General features: G+C 45.8%; 1 protein-coding gene across 1 annotated transcript in view; it reads right to left on the bottom strand.

The window, feature by feature from the left end:
- Nucleotides 1–19,711, bottom strand: part of Wbscr17 (Williams-Beuren syndrome chromosome region 17) — a 454,663-nt gene that overhangs the window by 233,306 nt on the left and 201,646 nt on the right. The window contains exon 3 of the mRNA XM_005396732.2: nt 10,832–10,998. Coding sequence (XP_005396789.1) covers nt 10,832–10,998 — 167 coding nt within the window. The remainder of the gene's footprint in view (nt 1–10,831; nt 10,999–19,711) is intronic.

Raw genomic sequence — 19,711 nt, forward strand, 5'->3', positions numbered from 1 at the left:
CTTATCACAACTAGTATTCAAAAAGTGCAAATTTAAAAATAAGCTGGGCTGGGGGTGTAGCTCAGTGGTAGAGCACTTGCTTGGTATGTGCAAGGTCCTGGGTTCAATCCCCACCCCTGAAGAAAAAAAGACAGGTCATTGTTCACTCTTCAGTCCAGAAAAGACAACAAAGATTAATAAGATTCAGTGCTGGTGAGGATACACAAAAACTTTCATGTCGTCTTCATTGATCAGTGTCCACAGCATAATTTATCAACTTCTATTAAGAGCTCATAACGATAGGAGGATAAGACAGAGGATTTAACTTAAGAACCTGATAGCACTCCTCAGAAACGCTAAAACTGACGTGGGGATTTACACATAAATAACAGGAAAACAAAAGACATGATTTTCCAAAGTCAGAGACAACCTTAGAAGGGTTAAGAGTCACAAAACGGAGGGAGCTGGAGAGCTGATTCAGCTGTCTGAAAGTGGACCCCACGTTAACAATGGGGGAACTGAGGAACCAACCCAGTGAACAGCACAGAACTCCCAAGAAGTGATGGCAGCAGCAGTATCAGGTGTCTCCTGAACTGGGAGCAAAATGAAGAAACCAAAATGGGAAGACGAGGGCAAAGACTGCAGGCCTATAACCCCAGGACTCTGAGAGGTCGCAGCAGGAAGATACAAGTTGGAGTCCAGCCTGGGCAGCTTAGCAACTTAGGAAGACCTTGTCTCAAAATAAAAAGCTAACGGAGAGGAGGACTGAGAATACAGCTTAGTGCAAAGGCCTTGGGTTCGATCCCCAGTACTACCACCAAATAACCCAGAAAAGAGTTGATGATCTCTAGATTCCCAACTCTAACACCAGGCTGCAGCCCATGCAGAACACCCCACTGCCAATGTCCTTAAGTCCAACCCAAGTGTCAGCGTCCAATCAGTTTTTTAAAACTTGTGATAAAGTAGATATAACTGGAAATTTACCACTTTCATGATTTTAAGTGTACTGTTAGAGGCATGAGATGGATTCACATTATTGTGCAACTATCACCATCATCTGTCTCTCATCTAAAACTCAACTTCTATAGCCATTGTAATACCCAGCTTTTCCATTGTTGGACGCAGCATTTGACTCCTACAACTTAAGAGAGAGGTTTAAGCTGGTTCACGGTTTCTGGAGACTCAGTCCATGGTCGGCTGGCTTCAAGGTAAAAACAGCATGGTGCACAGGCATCTGTTGATGAGTACAGGGCCCCATAATCCCATCCATTTTCTGAACACATAAGATTTTGGGGGTGGTCTAAACCCCACCACCCATGAAACAGTATCTTCTCCTTTCCCCCAGCTCTTGGTGATCTCATCAACCTCTACGATGCCACTATGAACTGGCGACAAAGCTCAACAGACCTCTGTGTACATCTGAGGAAAGTCTCTCCAAAACACAGGATGGGAACTGAACACAGAAAAAAGCAACTCGAGGGAGCAGACTATGCAGGTGGAAAAAATGAAGACAAAGCAAAGCAACACAATATTATTAACACCCTCCGAGGGATAAGAAAACATATTGCTTTCATTAAATAAGGGCAATATGTTATAAGAAAAAGAAACTTTCAAAGGATAAAAATGATCACTTGGAAGTAAAACCAAGAGAGTAGAAAATTTAAAAACTGAACACAAGGGAAGAAAGATAAAATGGAAAGCAGAACAAAAAAGATTTAAGCAAAGATAGATAGCACAGAGAAGAGAATTTTAGGACAATCTAAGAGGCGTGGTGCTAGAATAAAGGGAGATGCTGAAGAAACAGAGAGGAAAATGTGGATGAACTCAAAATTTAAAATTGTGAGAAAATTTCCAAAACCTGACAGAAATTAGATTCCAGACTAAAGCCACTAAGTGTCTCATCTATTCCATAAAAACTTATGCACACCACGGCTCATTCCTGTAAAATTCAAAACTCTAGGGAGAAGATAAGGATTCCACAGTCTCCCAGGAAAGTAAGTCATGCAAAAGATCAGAAACCAGCATGCCTTGGATTTCTAAAAATACAAAGATAGATCAAAAATAATGGAGCAAAACCATCAAAACTCTGAAAGAAGGTGACATCTAATGTAAGCTGGCCATTCTTCACATAGGCCAGGGTAAAAGCATCTTTAGACATGGATGAGCGCCAATGATTTCCTCGCCTTGTGGTCTTTCTTAGGGAGCTTCTAGTTATGTTTCATCAAAATAAGCAGGTCAGGTAAGGAGAGAAAGGCATGAGATGCAGTGGAATAGAGGGCAGAAAATTCCCAGGTGAGATTGGGTCCAAGGTGATAGCAGTGTATGGCCACTCAGGCCAGCGTGACTTGAGGTAGACATGAAGGTTGTCATGTTTTGTGTCTGCCCTGCAAACTCAGCTCTTTTAAGCTGAGGACACATTGCCTCGTTGAGTCTGGTCCCCACTCTTTCCTAGTCCATGTTCTCCCCCTCACCTGCAGCCTGGACTGACTGAGGACAATAAATTGGTCTCGCAGACGTGTTCTGCTTTGACCTGTTCCTGAGGGTAGGCAGCAGACCTTGCCAGTTCACAGGCAGAACACACAGAGCAGCCTTCCCATCTGTCCATATTTTTATCTCAGAACTAGATCCCAGTCCACACAACCACACTGCCAGATGTTCCTGCTGCTGCGAGCCAACGTTTCCTGGACTCATTCGAGACTGAGCGCTCCTCCTCGGAAGGGCTCCTGTCAACTTGCAGGGACGCACGCAGGTTCTTGACCTGTTGGGATGACAGGTGTTTCTTAATAAGCACATCTTAAAAACAGCTAGAAGAACCAGGGAAATTCAGCAAGAACAAGAAATAAAAGGTGTCTCAATTAGAAAGTAAGGTGTAAAATTGTCACTATGTAAAAATGGCATTATATTTGAATTTGAAATATATTCATATATTATATATTTTATGTATTCATATATATGCATAATTTACATCCACAATGATTAGAGCTCATAAGCTCAGCAAAGATGAAAGATATAGGATTAGTACACAATGTACACCATATTTTAATATTCCATACACTAGCAAGGAAGAATCCAAAAGTGGAATTAAGAGAACAGTTGCATTTATCACAGCATCAAGACAGGCAAAATACCTAGAAAATAAGTTTAACCAAATAATATTAAGACTTGTATCCTGTAAACTATGAAACACTGTTGGAAGAGATTAAGGAAGACCTAAATGAACACCAAGATGTCTGAGTTCACGGAATTTTTAAATTAGGATGGTACCACTCCCCAAATTGATCTACACGTTCACTGCAATGCCTAAGAAAAACTCCAACTTCCTTTTCTTACAGAAATATCTAAACTAGTCCTAAAATACATAAAAAAAAATGCAGGGGCCCAAGACAGACAAAGTAACTTTTAAAAAGAACGAAGTTGGAGGACTCATACTTCCTAAACGTAAGACATATCACAGTTATAAAGACACAAGGACAGTCATCCAGATCGCTGAAACAGGATTAAGAATCCAGGATAACTCCTCCCAATTACAGTCAGCTGGATTTTTGACAAGGATACCATTACCATTTAATGGGGCGGGCAGTCTCTACTCCCTTTGACTCAACTATATCCCTTCTAGGTATCTTCCCCAAACAGTTAAAGTCATCACATTATAGTAATATGTGTGTACCATGTTCATAGCAGCACAATTCATAGTAGCTACACCTTGGAGGCACGCTATGTGTCCAGCAACAGATGAATGAACCAGACTTTTTTTTTTTGGTACCAGAAATTGAACTCATGACCTTGGGCTTGCCAGGCAGGTGCTGTGCCACTGAGCTACATCCACGGCTCTCATCAACAGATGAATGGATAAAGAAAATATAGTATTTCTGTACAATGGAGTACTACTCAGCCATAAGGAAGGATACATTTGAATCATCTATAGGAACATGAATGCACCTTGAAGTTATAGTGCTAAGTGAAATAAGCCAGACACAGAAGGTTATTACATGGTTTCTCTCATATGAGAAACTCGAAGTATAAATAATTTAAAGATGAAAGTAAAAGACGGATGATAGGAAACAGAAGGTAGACTTTGCGGAGATGGCAAAAAGATCTAGGGATGTGGCAGACAGGAAGGAGGAAAGTAAAAAGGATGAAGATCCTATTTGCACGTGTGCCAATCCCCCATGATGAGTGTATGCAGTATGTATCACAAACACATATTAATAAAAATGGTGGTGGGACAATGCCAAGTCCTTACAGGTAAGAAATGACCCCCTAGCAAACCCCATACAAACACTAATTCACCATAAACAAAGACCCAAATGTAAGAGCTAACATTGCAGAACTCTTACTTAAAAAAGGAGGTCTTGGGGCTGGGAGTTTAGCTCAGAGGCACACTGCCTACTTGGCAAGCGCGAGGTCATGAGTTTGATTCCCGGTACCGGAAAAAAACAAAAACCAAAAAACAATAACAAAAAAAGGAGGTCTCTGTGATCTTGGATTAGGCAACAGTTTCTTACCTATGACATTAACAGCTCAGGTAGTCTGTCTACAAAAAAAATAGACAAACTGATTTAAACTGAATGAAAACTTGGGTGCCCCAAAGGACACTATAAAGAACATGAGGGAATCCACAAGGTGAAAGAAAATATTTGCAAAAAATATTTTAAAGTATATTTAAAGAACAATTACAAGTCAACAATAAAAAGATAACTATATTTTACGTGGGTAAAGTACTTCAGTAGACATTTCTCCAAAGAAGACAGACAGGTGGCAAATAAGCACACGGGGAGGTATTAAGACAATTAGTCATCAGGGAAATACAAATAAAAATCATAGGTGACCATAGTATATCAACTAGGATGGTCACACATTTTTAAAAACAAGAATAATAGTAAATTTTACCAGGTTATTGAAAAATAGCAATCCTCCTACCTTACTGGTGGTGGTATAAAATGGTGTAACTTTTGTGGAAAAGATCATAGATACATTTCCTAAAGAATGAACCATAGAATTATCACAGAACTCAGTAAGGCCCCTCCTAAAATATACTCAAGGAATTAAAAACTTTCGCACAGATAAGGCTATACATGAATGTTCATAGCACTATTATTCCTAATAGTCAAAAAGTAGAAATGGCTCAAATATCCATCAACTGATAAAAGGATGAATGCAGTGTACTATTATCCACACAGCAGAATATTACTCAGTCATGAAAAAGGAACAAAGTACAGATAGATGTCACATGATGGATAAACCTAGAAAACAGTGTAAGTAAAACTTGCCAGGCACAAAAGGCCACATGCTGTAGATTTCATTTATTTATCAAATGTCCAGAATAAGTAAATTCATAGAGGTGGATAGGAAAGGGAGGAATTGAGAGACTACTAACAGTTACAGAGTTTCTTTTGGAAATAAAAATATTAGAAATGTTGGAAATGTCCTGCAGTTAGTAGTGGTAGATACCAAACACTGAATATACCAAAAGCCACTGAGTTGTACATTTCATAACGGTGTGTTTCAGGATGAGAATTATATCCCAATTAAAAATAAGGGGAAAAAATAAAAGATGAGCATGCATGGAATAATAATGCGGTATGTCAAGGATTATGACCAATGCAACTCTCTGCACTTGAATTTCCCTACTAACCCCAGCTTCACCATTGGTCCAACAGAGCTACAGTGTCTGAGGGAGCCAGGGTAGCTGCCTGGGAGACAGAGGGTGTTCGCGCTCAGGCTAGGGTGTGCTGCTCTAGGAAGGTGAGTTTGGGAATCATCAGGACATACATCGAGGAGGAGACCCAGCAGTGGGTCCTGGGGCTGCGAATTCTGAGCAGTCCCAATTTAGGCAGAGAGCTGAGAGAGGAAGAGAGCCACAGAAGGTTAAAGGAGGCACCAGGAAGAGAAACATGTGAGAGAGGCAGCTGCCTGCAACGTCAGACATGTGCAAAAGTCCAGATACCCCCACTGGGTACCATCCCGCAAGAGTTACAGACATCATTTTACAGTGATCCATGCCCACCCATGTTTACAGCAGCACAACTCATGACAGCTAGATCATGAAAGCAACCTGTATATTCATCAGCGGATGGATAAAGAAAAAGTGGTGTTTACACACAATGGAGTACTACTCTGCTATACAGAAAAATGAATTTGAGTCATGTGTAGAAAAATGCGTGTGCCTTAAAGTCACGATGGTAAGTGAAAGAGATCAGACACACAAGCTTAAGTATCACATGGTTTCTCTTGAATGAGAAACTCAAAGCATAAATGATTGAAGAGTGAAATAACAGAGAGCTAATAGGAATCAGGGAGATGAGTCTTTTGCAAATGGAAGGGACGAAGGGTGGGAGGGAGTGGGAGGGAAGACCAAGAGAATTAAAACGTGACACTGCCCACAATGAATGTCCTCATTACGCACTACAAACGTGTACTAATAAAAATAAAAATCCGGGGGAAAAAAAGCCCAGATATGATCAGGGCAGATAAGCAAACACTGGGCTTGGCGAGGAGCAAGTACTGGCCAATTTTGCCTAGGTGATTTCCGTGTGACGTACAGAGTGGAAAGGACTGAATCTTGCTTGGGCTTAACAGGGACTGGCATCAGTATTCAGGGTGAATGAAACACATGGCTTAAAGATATAACCCCTGTAACTAGGGACAGAATGCAGTCCTACTCCACCTGTGTGGGCTAACCCTGAGTCGCATGTCTTTATCCACGGGCACCCAGCTGGGCTGGGGCATAATACACGGTGTGATCAAAACATACAATGGATGTTTACATTAAAAAAAATATATATATATTTTATAATAAAAGATACATTGTCATAAATCCCCCTCAGAATCCTCCCCTCACTTGGAACACAGTTATCCCATGGTTCTGGTCCCTTTCTGAACCAGTTCTGGAAGTCCTCTTCTTTAGTTATGCTCTTGTGGCTGCCTCAATGGACGCCCTGAATTGATTCAAAGCATTTCCTGTTTACGGTCATTTTGACGTCAGGGGAGAGCCGGAAGTCACGTGGCGCCAGATCCAGTGGATAAGGTGAATGAGCGCATGGTGATGTTTTTATCTGGCGGAAACTGCTGTAAATGTAAACCACAAACTGCTTCAGAAAGTGGCAAGAATGATGGGATAAATATGTTTGAAGCAAGCGGAGGATTTTTAGGGAGATTCATGCCTATTTGTCTTTTACTGCAATACATTCTTTAAAATTTAAACATACATGGTATTTTTCAATCACACCTCCCAGAGCCCAAGAATAGACCACTGAGACCTAATTAAAATGATGTTTGTCGTGCATTTTTAATAAAAAAGGAAGTGATTATGCTTCCTACTTCAAGAGAAAAAAAAGCAGAACTTTTACTTGTTTATATTATAAGATCTTAACTATGTAAATGTGTATCTAAAAGGAGGGTAAGGGCATGAATGAACGAGCAGTTGCCTCTGGTTAGTCGCCTCAGTATTTGTTTTTTCCAATTATATTTGCTTTTTTGATACATTCAAAATTTCCTCCAAAGAGTGCATTACTTTTAAGATCTGCAAACAAAATTGCTCGGCTAGGAAAAAATAATGCTTTAATCAAACTTGAAGAGAAGGTAAGCAAGGACAACAATACTAATGTTGGAAGAACAAAATTTGGGGCCCAGAAAAAAGAAGTATGCTTTTAAGATAAAGAGACCATTACATAACAGTAACAAGCACCGCTAATAATGAAGACACGCAGATACAAATCTATAGCTGCCAAGGAAACTAACAACAAGATGCCGACATCAAACATTATTAAAAACACAGGAAGGCATAGTCATTGTAGGAGGAAATTTTAAAACATTATCAAAAGGGACTTAAGAAAATAAACTCTTACTCTACTTAAATACACAAAATTGATGTCTGGCAGGAATTCAATTCCATGATTACACTGTGTGGGGGGTGTTTTCAAGTAGATATAGAACATTTACAAAACTTGATAATACTAGATACAAAAGAACATCTGAATAAAATAAAGAATAATAAATTAGCCTTCTAGTTAAAGCAAAGGCATTTCTGGTCTGGAGAAAATCCTGAGATTAGAGCCCGGGAACGGCAAGAAGATAACATCACTAAGGAGGCCACCTACTGGCTCCTGGGTGTGTGGAGCTCAAACGAGGCCTTAGTAGGTTCCAGAAGTGGGGGTGAAGAACGTAGGGCATACTACCTGTAGGATAAGATCTCTGACTTCTGTCTCAGAAAGACTTTTCAAGACTAGACAGTAAGAGGCAAGAAAAGGATTTATTTGGGAAATACACATTCAAGAAGGGGCCAGACCCATCACCCTTTGATGGGGAAAAACCCATTTGGCAAATGGAAAATAACAGCAAAAGCGGGACCATTTGCAAGTAAAAGAAATGGCCCAATAACAACAACAGAAATTTTTTAAACCAGTTTTATGTCCTGAAGCTGTGTTTTTATATTTAAAATCACAATTTTCTCTTTTCTCTTTTCTATCATCTTTATTTTTTCCTATCCTACTTCAGTCTGACTGAACTAAATTCCTCCTCTCCCCATTCTGCATTCACAGATCACCTTTACTTGGACCTGACACGTGAACCACTGAAATGACACTTTTAGAGCAGGCTCAAGGCTCGGCGTTTTAACCCAGAGGGTCTCACAGTGTGGTTCCAATACTCACCTGGAGCTTGTGAGAAATGCAGATTCTCAGCCCAGCTCTGGCCCCCCAATGGAGAACTTCCTGTGGGGTAAGCTTCAGAAGGTTCCCATGCTAGTGTATCTTTTTTTTGTTTTGTTTTGTTTTCCGGTACCGGGAATTGAACTCACGACCTCGCACTTGCCAGGCAGGCGCTGTGCCACTGAGCTAAATACCCAGTCCCCCATGCTAGTGTATCTGATGCTGATGGCATAGAAATACCCCCAGCTCCCTTGCGCTGGAGCAGGCTCACTTTGGGCAGGTGGCTGGGGTGGGGGCTATTTACCAGATCTCAAGATCTTCCAGGAGAATCCAGCTCTTGTGGCCATAGTAACCTACTCTTAAGGGACACTTTCCTGTCCCAGTCTTGTTTCCCACATCCCAGCTGGTGTTCTTTCACTTCACAAATAAACTACTTGCACTCAAATCTTTGTTTCAGGGTCTATTCCTGGGGGATCCCAAACTAAGACATCTACTGAATGTTCTAGATGCCCAGCCTATACCACATACCAGGCTGCCTCTCACATAGCTGGGGTTCTAGAGGAAACTACCTTCACCTTCCACTCCACCTCTCTGGCTGGGCTGTGTGCACACTTGCTGGAGGGAGGAAGGCCAGCAGAGAGTGTTCTCTGCAAATCAGCATGTCTACAGTTCACTTTGCCTTTCTCACTTTGCTCTGTGCCCTGTCTGGCTTCATCACTCCCTGCCTTGATGGGTGCAGGCACTATTGAGGTAAGGGGGTTGTAGCGGCAAAGAAGGGGGTGGTAAGCCAGGCTCATCACGCTAAGAGACTCCAAACACTCAGAATCTCTTCCTCACAAGAAGACCACCCGTGCTAGGCTTCTTATCTACAGCTAATGAAAAACCCAAGATAAAAGCTGTGACCATTAGACATGATACAACTTGATGGATGAGGAAATGTCCAAAGGATTAGGAAACCACACTTTTGGGTGTGTCAGGTGGGTCATGTAGATGTGACCTTGGAGACTGTATCTAGTCCCTGGCCTTCTTCCTCTCTGGTGTGATTCCTCCGCTGTGCTTCCCAGCTGTCAGGGACTAAGCCCCTTCGGTCCACTATGCTCTTCCGCCATAATGTTTCTACTGACCATGGACTAGATCCCCTGAACCCATGAGCCAAATTAAATCTCTCGTCCTTTAAATCGTGGGAATATGATGTTGTGTCTCAGCAACACGAATACAATTAATACAAAGGGAGAAGGTAAGGGCGCAAAAGTTCACCCAAAGGCCAGTCCTCACAAGCCGGAGGCCCTGGTAAAGGTATATTAGTGGGTCCAGGTGTATTCATGCCCTTGGGGACAGCTGGCAGTTCAGACGGGAAAGAAGACATCAGCTCCAGAGTGAGAAGTTCAGCTCTGCGCTCCTGAAAATAATTAGGCTGTAAACAGGACCCGTACCTAACTACTGTCTCACCTTCTCTCCTGCAGGGATATCCTCCTTCTCCTTCTCCTCCTCCTCAGCTCCTGACAGCCAGGGTTTTAGGCCATTCCCAAATCTGCAGTTGCTCAGAGGATAAGCCTCTTGGCCTTCGGGCAGACTCACTCTCTGATTTGTGACTGTGGTGATGTTATGAGGTTCTCCCCACAGCAAGCACAGTGCATTGTGTAGGCTACGAGCCAACACAGGGCGTAGCGCACAATGTCAGTCTCTGCCACACCTCTGTGCCACACTGTTGTTTGGCAGTCTCCTGGGGCCTCTGAGGAGTGTTGTTATTGCCACCCAATGTTTGTTTTCTGTATTTAAGTGATCCACTGTTCCTAGAAGTGTTGAATTCCAAAAGACCTGCAAACACCTCCCATGTCTACCCAGCATCCTTTTGGCACAGTGGTCCCAGGACAGATTCTGATACAAGATGAATAGTTCCCAACGCAGGACCGAACATTTTTATTTTACACCTTAGGAAAATGCAACAGAGGCAGTGGTTGGAGATGATAGAGGAGGAATTCAACCCTTCTTCATTATCTGCTTTAGGTAATGTGCAAAGGGAAGCAGATCTAGATCCATGCCTAGCAATGTATGCCTAAGAGCTCTGAAGGAAAAATGAACCAGTGACTTCCTTGACTTCTTCCTTTAAAACAGCTCCCTCTCTCCAAGTCCCCTGTGGAAGGAAAGTGGCCCTTCTGTCCCGCTGACCGCATGATCTCGTGTGCAGGTCACAGCCTCCATACCTTCATCACTGTTGTCATCCACCAGGATGATTTCCTTCAGCAGGTGGGTGGGTGTGTGATTGACGGCACTGTGGACCGACCGCAGGATGACTGACAGGGCCTCGTTCACGAAGATGAATATGATGGAGATCTGCGGCAGCTCCTTGGAGTACTTGAGCTCCTTACACCTGGGGAGGGAGCGGGGAAAGCCGGTTAGAGGCAGGCTGAAGACAACACTGCTGTGAACACGGGGAGAATTCATCTGCATCCTCATGTGGGGCTTCCTCACCCAAGATCAGCTCTCTCTCAGCGTCTCCTTTGCTAAGACCTGAAAATGGACCCTAGGGAGGACATCATTGAAGGATCCCACCTCCCCTAAATTACTCCACCCCCAAAGGAAGGATAAGGACCCATCTGAGCACACAGCTTCCTGCACTTACTCCCTGTATCATCTTGCTCTGTCCTGGCCCTTGCTTGGCGCACACCTGTGCCAAATTCTACCCCCAGAACTCGCATTGCCTCAACCAGAACCTTCTTTCCTGCCACTTCAGCAATCATCCTGCCCGCAAAACTCTGTCTAAAGATCACTGGGTTGACGGACAGACAAATACCCCAACTCCACTCCCCACTGAGACGTTTCCCTTTCAATCTCCAGCAGGATTAAGGCCCTAACACCCACAGTAATTATCTGCATAACACACTGTTTTGGGCACATCTTCCTCTCCTCATAGTCTTATTTCCTATCTGCCTTAGCAAAGCTCTCCTCACCTCCCACATAATGCATCTGCACTCAAATCTTTGTTCCAGGGTTAGCTTTGGGGCAGATCCAAACTAAGGGTAAGGTACTATGCTAGAGCTCTTGTGCAGGGAGCTGTTGTTCCAGAACAGGGAATAAAACAAGCACGCCAAACACCAGAATAAAAGCAGGCTGGGTGTGGCGGCATATGCCTGTAACTCCAGCACTCTGGGAGGCTGATGCAGGAGGATCATGAGTTCAACCGCAGCCTCGGCAACATAGTGATTTAAACAGACCCTGTCTCAAAATGAAAAGAGGGGAGCACTGGGGCTGTAATGCTACCCCACCCACCATACAGGGAGCCTTCCTAGACTCTCTCTGCAGGAAGCAGCAGCGCTCTGCGCAAGTCGTGCTTTCCAGTAACCAGCCACCTCCCACACCTGCGGGGAGAGAGAGCTCAAGGACAGATTCCTTCTCCCAGATGGGGCCTTCTTGGGGTCCAGGTGATGTAGAGGAGCCGGGTCTTCCCTGCTGTCACAGAAGCACCAGCCTCCACCCAGACCACACTGAGGAGGAAAATTTCACGCCTGGTCTCAGCCTCCTCGGAAATACCAAGCAGAAAGGAAGCAGACCGTGGTATGGAGATTTGCAAATTTTAAGGCATCCTCCTCCCCTGTGAGATGACACAGTGCGCAGTACAACGTGGTGAGGAAGCAAAACAAAAGGAGACAGAGGGATGGAGTGAGAGGGATGCGGTGCTGAAGAGGGAGCGGCGAGAAATAGGGCTGCTTTTTATGCTGAACAGCTTGGGCTGTGTCGGGCCATATTAATCACGGAGGCAATTTTCAGAAGAAAATAAAGTTTTGTTACAATATACATTGGTGTCTCCTGGAGGAGACCGTCCAGGGATCCATTGATCATGCAGCCTCATTTTTACTCTGTCGCTGTAAATCCGCTTTTGGGGGATGCCAGTGAGATTAGAAGGGCTGTTGGCAGGCACCCGCCTGGGCTGTTGACAGGAAGCATCTCACTGAGGGGGTGGTGATCTGGCGGGTGAGGGCGCGCCAGGAGCTCCCTCGGGGCCCCTCCTAAATCCTGAGTCTGGCAAACCTGCAGATGCTCCAGCTCGGCCCATTACTCAGCAGGCCGTGCACGGAGCACTCCGGTGCTTAATGCTGGGCTGCTCCCCTGCCCTGCTTTCCGTGGACCAGTGCTTTTACGAGCCTCTGGGCCTTGCAGCTGGGAAGAAAGTCCAGATGTTACTGCACCACACCGACTGCTCCACCCACGGGTGCAGGCAGGCTGCAGTACAGAATGGAGTTGGACATCGAGCCCCTTGGCTGGAGTGGACATTTCCTCTTGGTAAAGGGAGAAATAGAAAAGCCTTCAGGGGATGGCGTCCTCAGCGGTGACCTATCATGGGTCCAGGTGGCCAGGAATAAGCCAATAAATCACAGAGGATTTAAGAAGTGAGAAGTGCACTGCCACACATGGGCCATGTGACCCTGGGCCAACAACTCGCGTCACTTCTCTATACCTCAATTTCTCCATCTGCAAAACCATCATGTGAGCTAGACATGGTGGTGCACAGCTGTAATCCTAGCACTTTGGGAGGCTGAGGTAGGAGGATCGCAAGTTCAAGCCCAGCCTGGGCAACTCAGCAACTTAGTGAGACCCTGTCTCCAAATAAAAAGAAAAATATAAAGGGCCGGAGATGTAGACTGGTGCAAAAGCCTTGGGTTCGATCCCTGGTGCTGCAGGAAAACTGGTGAATGATCACACTACGCCCATTCCAGGCTTCCAGGAAGTGACACAGAAGCTCGGAGAGTTCTGTGAGACACTGAAGTATCTCTAATAAAAGTTTCAAGCTGTCTAGCTGGTGCCTTCATTTTCTATTCTGGCTTCTTTCCTCCCTTCAGTGCATCCTCAATGACTGTGGACTGGTTTCTGGAGCTTTCTCTCAACTCAGATCCATCCCACAGGACCCACTTAGGACTCTCCTACCTGCAGAACCCAGGACTCCAGTGCTACCCAGCTGACAGTCACCTGTCCTGCACCTGCCGTCCTGCTGTCCTCGTGCACGTGGGTCCAAGGCAGAAATACCATGGCAAAAAGCAGGCAGAGGACAGCTGCTCACGTTATGGCTTCCAGGAGGCAGAGAGGAGCTGGGCACATGAATATACCTTCCTTGGTCACGCCCCAGTGACCACCCCCAGCCAGTCTTTGCTTCCTAACAGCACATTCAGCTATAGATGGATCCTGTGATGGTGGAGAGTCCCCATGACCCTCCAAACCCCACTTCTCAACAGAGACTTGGGGGGCGGTTTAGATCTAAACTGCAGCACTGTGTTTCTAGTTTATTGCCTCATGCAAAGAAGATGCTCAGAAATGCTGGGTAAATGGAAAGACGGGCAACTGAGGTTCTAAGCATTTTCTGTATGGAGCAGGCTCAGACACTGACTGACACATACGCTACTCCAATCAGAAACCCAATGTCTTATAAGGCAGAGGGGCCCAGAAAGGGAGGAGAAGTATGGAGAGGTAGAAAGAGGCCTCCCAGCCACAGGGACGCACACAGAACAAGGACAGAATCACCCCTGTGCCTGGGGGATGAGGATGAGCCGGTTCCCACTGCGGCCCGATGACCTAGGAATGTACATACACGGCCCGCACCCTGCAGTGGGGTGGGGTGCAAGGGGGCACTCACTTCTGCAAGGTGCTCCGTGCCATGCTGTCAGGCACGCTGCTCTCTGCGGCCCAGCAGTGGCCAAAAGAGGGAGCAGTCCGCTCAGAGCCTGGCTTCCTGCTCCACCATACAATGGAACGTAGAGAACTAGACACACTTCCTGCCTCCACATTGGTCTCCCAGGCTGCAAATAACCGGGAAGCTTGTGAGGAGAAAAGAACAGTTTCTAGGTGTGAAAGGTGCTCAGGGAATGAGGAAGGGCTGGTCTACCGTATAAACTGCAACACTGCCAAAATCCCTCGCCAGGGGTGTTGCCTGTGCCCTCTAGCAACATAGAATCGGCACTGGGTCCCCCAAAGGACGAATTTCCTCCCAATAACTATTCAGTCAGCAATAAACAATCCTTTGTGTGAAACAGGCCTGTGGACAGGAAAGCTATCTTGAGGTCTGGATCAATTGCAATCAATGCTCAAGGCCTGAAGAGGGCTACAAAGAAATTCAAAATCAGGTTCCTCCTCTCAAAGGGCTGATCACGTGACAGATTCTCAGTGAAGATGTTTCACATGGACAAGGGGAAAAAAGGCAGAGACAAATAACCAATGAGAGGAGGCCTCTGAGTCTGTGGACAGCTTACTGTCCGCGTCCATTAGCCTTTCCATCCACACACCTGATGGGACCTTCAATGCCATAACTCCCCAAAGGTGACAACTGGTCAGCCCTCCCACTTGTCCCTTCCTCTACAGCTACTGGCAGTGATGTCATCTGACATCAAAGATGCCCATACTCTTACTCCAAGGACAGTGAACTGGAGATTGGGCCATCTCTAGGAAGCCACCAGCAAGAACCACAGGTGAAAGAGAAGAAGGTCAAGGCTTGAGACCCCCCCCCCAGCAAGGAAGGGACCCAAGGCCCAAGAGTGGCTGTGCCTTCTCAGAAGCAGCCTTTGTTCTCACGTGACCACAGTTTAAGGGAACAGTGCATATGACCACAGTGTGATGCCAATGAGAGACACCAAGACACACTTGTGACCCAGTCTGCCGACCTGAAGACACATTGATGTCTCCATCATTGAAAATGGATTTAGATGCAGTGTGGTCCAGGAGGTGCAGCAAGCAGATTACAGATGTTCCTACTGATGACAGTCATGACAAGTGACACATAGTGCATAGAAACGCAGAAACTGCCAGAAGCTTCCATGTACTGGACTGTCTTGTCTATCTCCCACAAAACCTTATGAAGCTAGGCGATATCATCATACCCATTTCACAGATGAGGAATCTTGGGCCCAGAGAGGTGAAGTCATTTATCCTAAGTCATACAGCAAGTCTGAAAAAACACTCAGGGTACTTGGATAAGAACTGTACTTGAGGTGTTTAAACTCTTCCAAACGCCCCTGCCCAGCCAAGGCAGCTATGGGAGCTGTAGCGACAAAACTCCATGTAATTTCCAGTGCAGCATCTGCTAGCTGGGAGGCTGTAGCAAATGCTATAGCTTATGTGGGGCCCCATCTCTTCATGTCTACCCTAAAAGCCCCCAGAAGGGGACAGTTTTCTTAGACCAGCTGCACCATATCCTTGTATCGGCTGCTGGACGGCTTTCCTAAGTGGGGGCAGGCCAGGGGAATACCCTTCAGGAGGGATGTGGGTGGGGATAAATGCGCTTGCCCTCCCCCTGCGGTGACCATGGCTGGTGGGGACGCAGGCAAAGCCCCTAGTGTCTGCACTGTGAGTGTGGACAGGGTGCCACTCTAAGTGGTTACCCTCTGGGGAATTTTCAGAAGCCACCCCCATCTGAAAGCCCCCAGGCAGATGAGGCCAAACCTGTTCTCAGTCACGCTGGCATCTCGCAAAGGCCCTGCTGCGAATGAGCTGCTGTGGCCCTGTGGCTCCCTGCACACTGTCCCATCCCTGTCATTTCCATCGTCCTGCAGCACAGGGGCGCAGTCCATGACCTGGAAGAGGCTGGGTGTGGAAAGTGTGCTGGTCCATGCTCAGGATGGCTAGGCAGGCACTCACGGGCCATGTGCCGAGGCTCCAGTCCTTGTCCCTTGGGTCTTGTTGAAAGCAAGGGCTCCCCTTCCAGGGCAAACTGGGTTGTCCCTTGCCCCTTGGTTTACATGAGTGTCACCGTGCAGCTGCACTGCAGAGCCTTCCTGGCTGCTCAACTCAACTGTGGCTCCCAGGTGCACGGACGCCCCTTAGCTACCTCACTGTAGCCAGGAGACAAATTACCACGAGCTGCCCCTGCTCCAGACCTTCCATCAGTAACACAGAGTTCCGGGCTGTGACAGCTAACGCACATTAAACACTCCTAACGAGGGAGCTGGTAACGCTGCGCTGCAAATGCTAAGGGGCAGAGGTTGCACCTTCCTCGGCTGTAATAGATGAGCGAGGTGGACCAGGAGGGCAGGGGAGAGGGGCGGCGAGCTGGATCTGAAAGATGGATCACTGGGTCAAACTTGCACAGTCAAGGATAAAGAAAGGAGCAGACAATTAGAGCGCTGCTGAGCGCAGATGCACCAGGGTTCTCTTCTCTTTCTCCTCCACCATCTTTTAGAAGAAATCTTTGTAAGCTTGTTTAGAGATTAAGCGCTAAAGAGTCAGGCTCACAATGGAATCACAGATTTCCTATCCGAATCCGCAAATTACCACTGATGTTTTTCATTTTCAGATCCTCCATAGACATGCACATGGTCATAAAGATGAATTAATGTGAGTCGTGGCAGCTGACCAAGGTCTGTGCTCTCCTGGTACCACACACCCCCACCACCAGTCAACCCCAAGCTCTTCACGGTATGGAAGGCAACATGGAGTCCAACAGAGCAGGAGATTTGAATCAGAAAAACCACATTGACACCCCAAAAGCATACACATGCCAATGAGAAAACACAGAAGATGACGGCAGGTCTGGAACAGATCGGTTTCACATACTCTCCTTCCATAGCTGTGGTCGGGGCTGGGGATTTAGCTCAGCGGCAAAAGCGCCTGCCTGGCAAGTGCAAAGTCGTGAGTTCGGCTCCCGGTACCGGAGAAAAACCATAGCTGTGGTCAGAGACGGGAGTGAGGAGTCCTTCTGTGAGTGCCTTGTCCTTGTCATGACCCCACACAGCATCAAATCCACTTCCGGATGGACAGTCCTGGTCCTTTGAATAGGTTTTGATAATGTGAGTGAACTCAGAATCCAAGGTCTGATCGAAAATACAATGAATGTGTACATTTTTTTTTTTTTTTTTTTGGTTTTTCTCCGGTACCGGGAATCGAACTCACGACCTTGCGCTTGCCAGGCAGGCGATTTTGCCGCTGAGCTAAATCCCCAGCCCCTGAATGTTTACATTTAAGAGACAGAGGCTGGGCGTGGTGGCACACACCTATAATGCCAGCACTTGGAAGGCTGATGCAGGAGGATTATTGTGAGTTCAAAACCAGCCTGCGCTACAAAGTGAGCTCAAAGCCAGCCTGAACTGCATAGTGAGACCCTGTCTCAAAAAGGCAAAAAAAACCCAAAACAAAACAAAACAAAAAAACCACCAAAACCAAAAGAGATAGGATTTGATTGACAAACATGGTGAATGTTTAAATTTTTAAAACTTTCTTACAGGTAAAGACACATTGCTGTTAATCCCCCTCCAAAAACTCCCCCTCACTTGGAACATGCTTAACATCATGCTTGGCTGAAACAGTTCTGAAGTCCTCTTTCATAAGCGTCTTTAGAAGTGTGATCAAAAATGCAGTGACTGCAGCTGCCGAGCACCACCTGACAGAAAGGCAGGCTCAAGAAAACATGAGAGTGTGTCCTCGTCCACCTTGTTCACAGGCCCTGGCACCTGGCAATTTCTGGCTCTTCTCCAAAGTCAAACTGACCAAGGAAGTAAACATTTTCAGTCAGTTCAGGACATCGAGTGTAAGCGAAGACACTCAGGAGAGAGGGCACCCAGAACTGCTTCTGAAAGCGGCATGAATGATGAGATTAATGGCAGTGTGTTTTGTACTGTAAGGTATTTTTGTATTTAAACAGTCACTGTATATTTTAATCACCCTCTGTGTCACCTTCTCTTCACCTCCAGAAGTAGCTCATCTTTCTCCCTGAGCCCTGATGGCTACTCTTTCTTGATTGGTCACACCTTACTGGCTGGCATCAGACACTCCAAGTGTACCCTGAAGCTGACATTCTCAGCAGGAAAAAGCAAAAGCTGCCAACCAAGAAAGGACTCGGTGGGGCCCCGCCAATTGCTGGGATTCAATATTTCCATTGGTGGCATCCGGCAGGTAGAAGTAACCAGGAAGGAAAGACTAATGTGGAAAACAGTCTTCTCTCTTGACTGCTGCCTGAATTCCATGAGATGGCGCAAGGTTAGCCACAGTCAGGGCTGGTGTGTAGCCATGCACGCTACTCCAGCCCATGAACGGTGGCTGACCACGAAGAAAAAAGGGGGTGTCTTTTCCACTATAAAAAGACCATCACCCCAAACCCGGAAATGACCACACGTGCTGACTGATGCAAAACACTGGGTCATCCAGCACGCTTTCCATGGACCGAGTGACATCCCACTGCCAACAATCGCACTGTCTCTTCAACAAGGACACAGAGTGTTCCTTCCTCTCTTGCATTCACTGTGGACATGAGGCATGAGGCTGGATTACGAAGTTAGTCACCAAGAAGACGATGTGGAGAAATGGGAACTCTTAGGTACTGCTGGTGGGAATGTAAAATCGTACAGCCACTCCAGAAGAGAGCATGGCAGATATTGAAAAAGTTAAAACAGAATTATTCTAAGATCTAGCAATTCCACTTTTATGTATATACCCCAAAGAACTGAAAGTAGGGTCTTGAATACTTATTTGTACAACTATAATATCACTCACAATAAACTAAAACAGAGAAGCAACACCATTGTTCAGGAATAGATGGATAGACATCCAAAATGTGGTACAGTATCTATCTATGCATCTATCCATTGATCCACCCATCCACCCATCCATCCACCCATCCATCCACCCATCCACCTATCCATCCACTCACCCACCCACCCATCTATCCATCCATGCATCCATCCATGCATCCACTCACCCACCCACCCATCCATCCATCCATCCATCCATCCATCCATCCATCCATCCATCCATCCATCCACCCACCTGTCCATCTGTCCACACATTTACAAAGAAATGTTATTCGGCCTTTTAAATGAAAATATTGACGAAATCTGAGCACATGTTAAGTGAAGCTAGTCAGCCACAAAGAGATAAATATTGGATGATTCCACTTAGATGAGGGACCCAGAATGGTCAAATTCTTAGTGACAGAAAATAGAATGGGGATTTTTGGGGGGCAGGAGAGAAGGGAGAAAGAGGAGGAGGTGTTCAGTTAATAAAGAGCTTCAGTTTTACAGGGTGGAAAAAGGTTGGGATATAAATGGTGGTGGTGGTCACATAGCACTGTAGATGTATTTATAATACAGCTAACATGGTTAAGATGGTGA

This window comes from Chinchilla lanigera, unplaced genomic scaffold (assembly GCF_000276665.1).
Source record: "Chinchilla lanigera isolate Chin_1 unplaced genomic scaffold, ChiLan1.0 scaffold00055, whole genome shotgun sequence".
NCBI classification, from domain to species: Eukaryota; Metazoa; Chordata; class Mammalia; order Rodentia; family Chinchillidae; genus Chinchilla; species Chinchilla lanigera.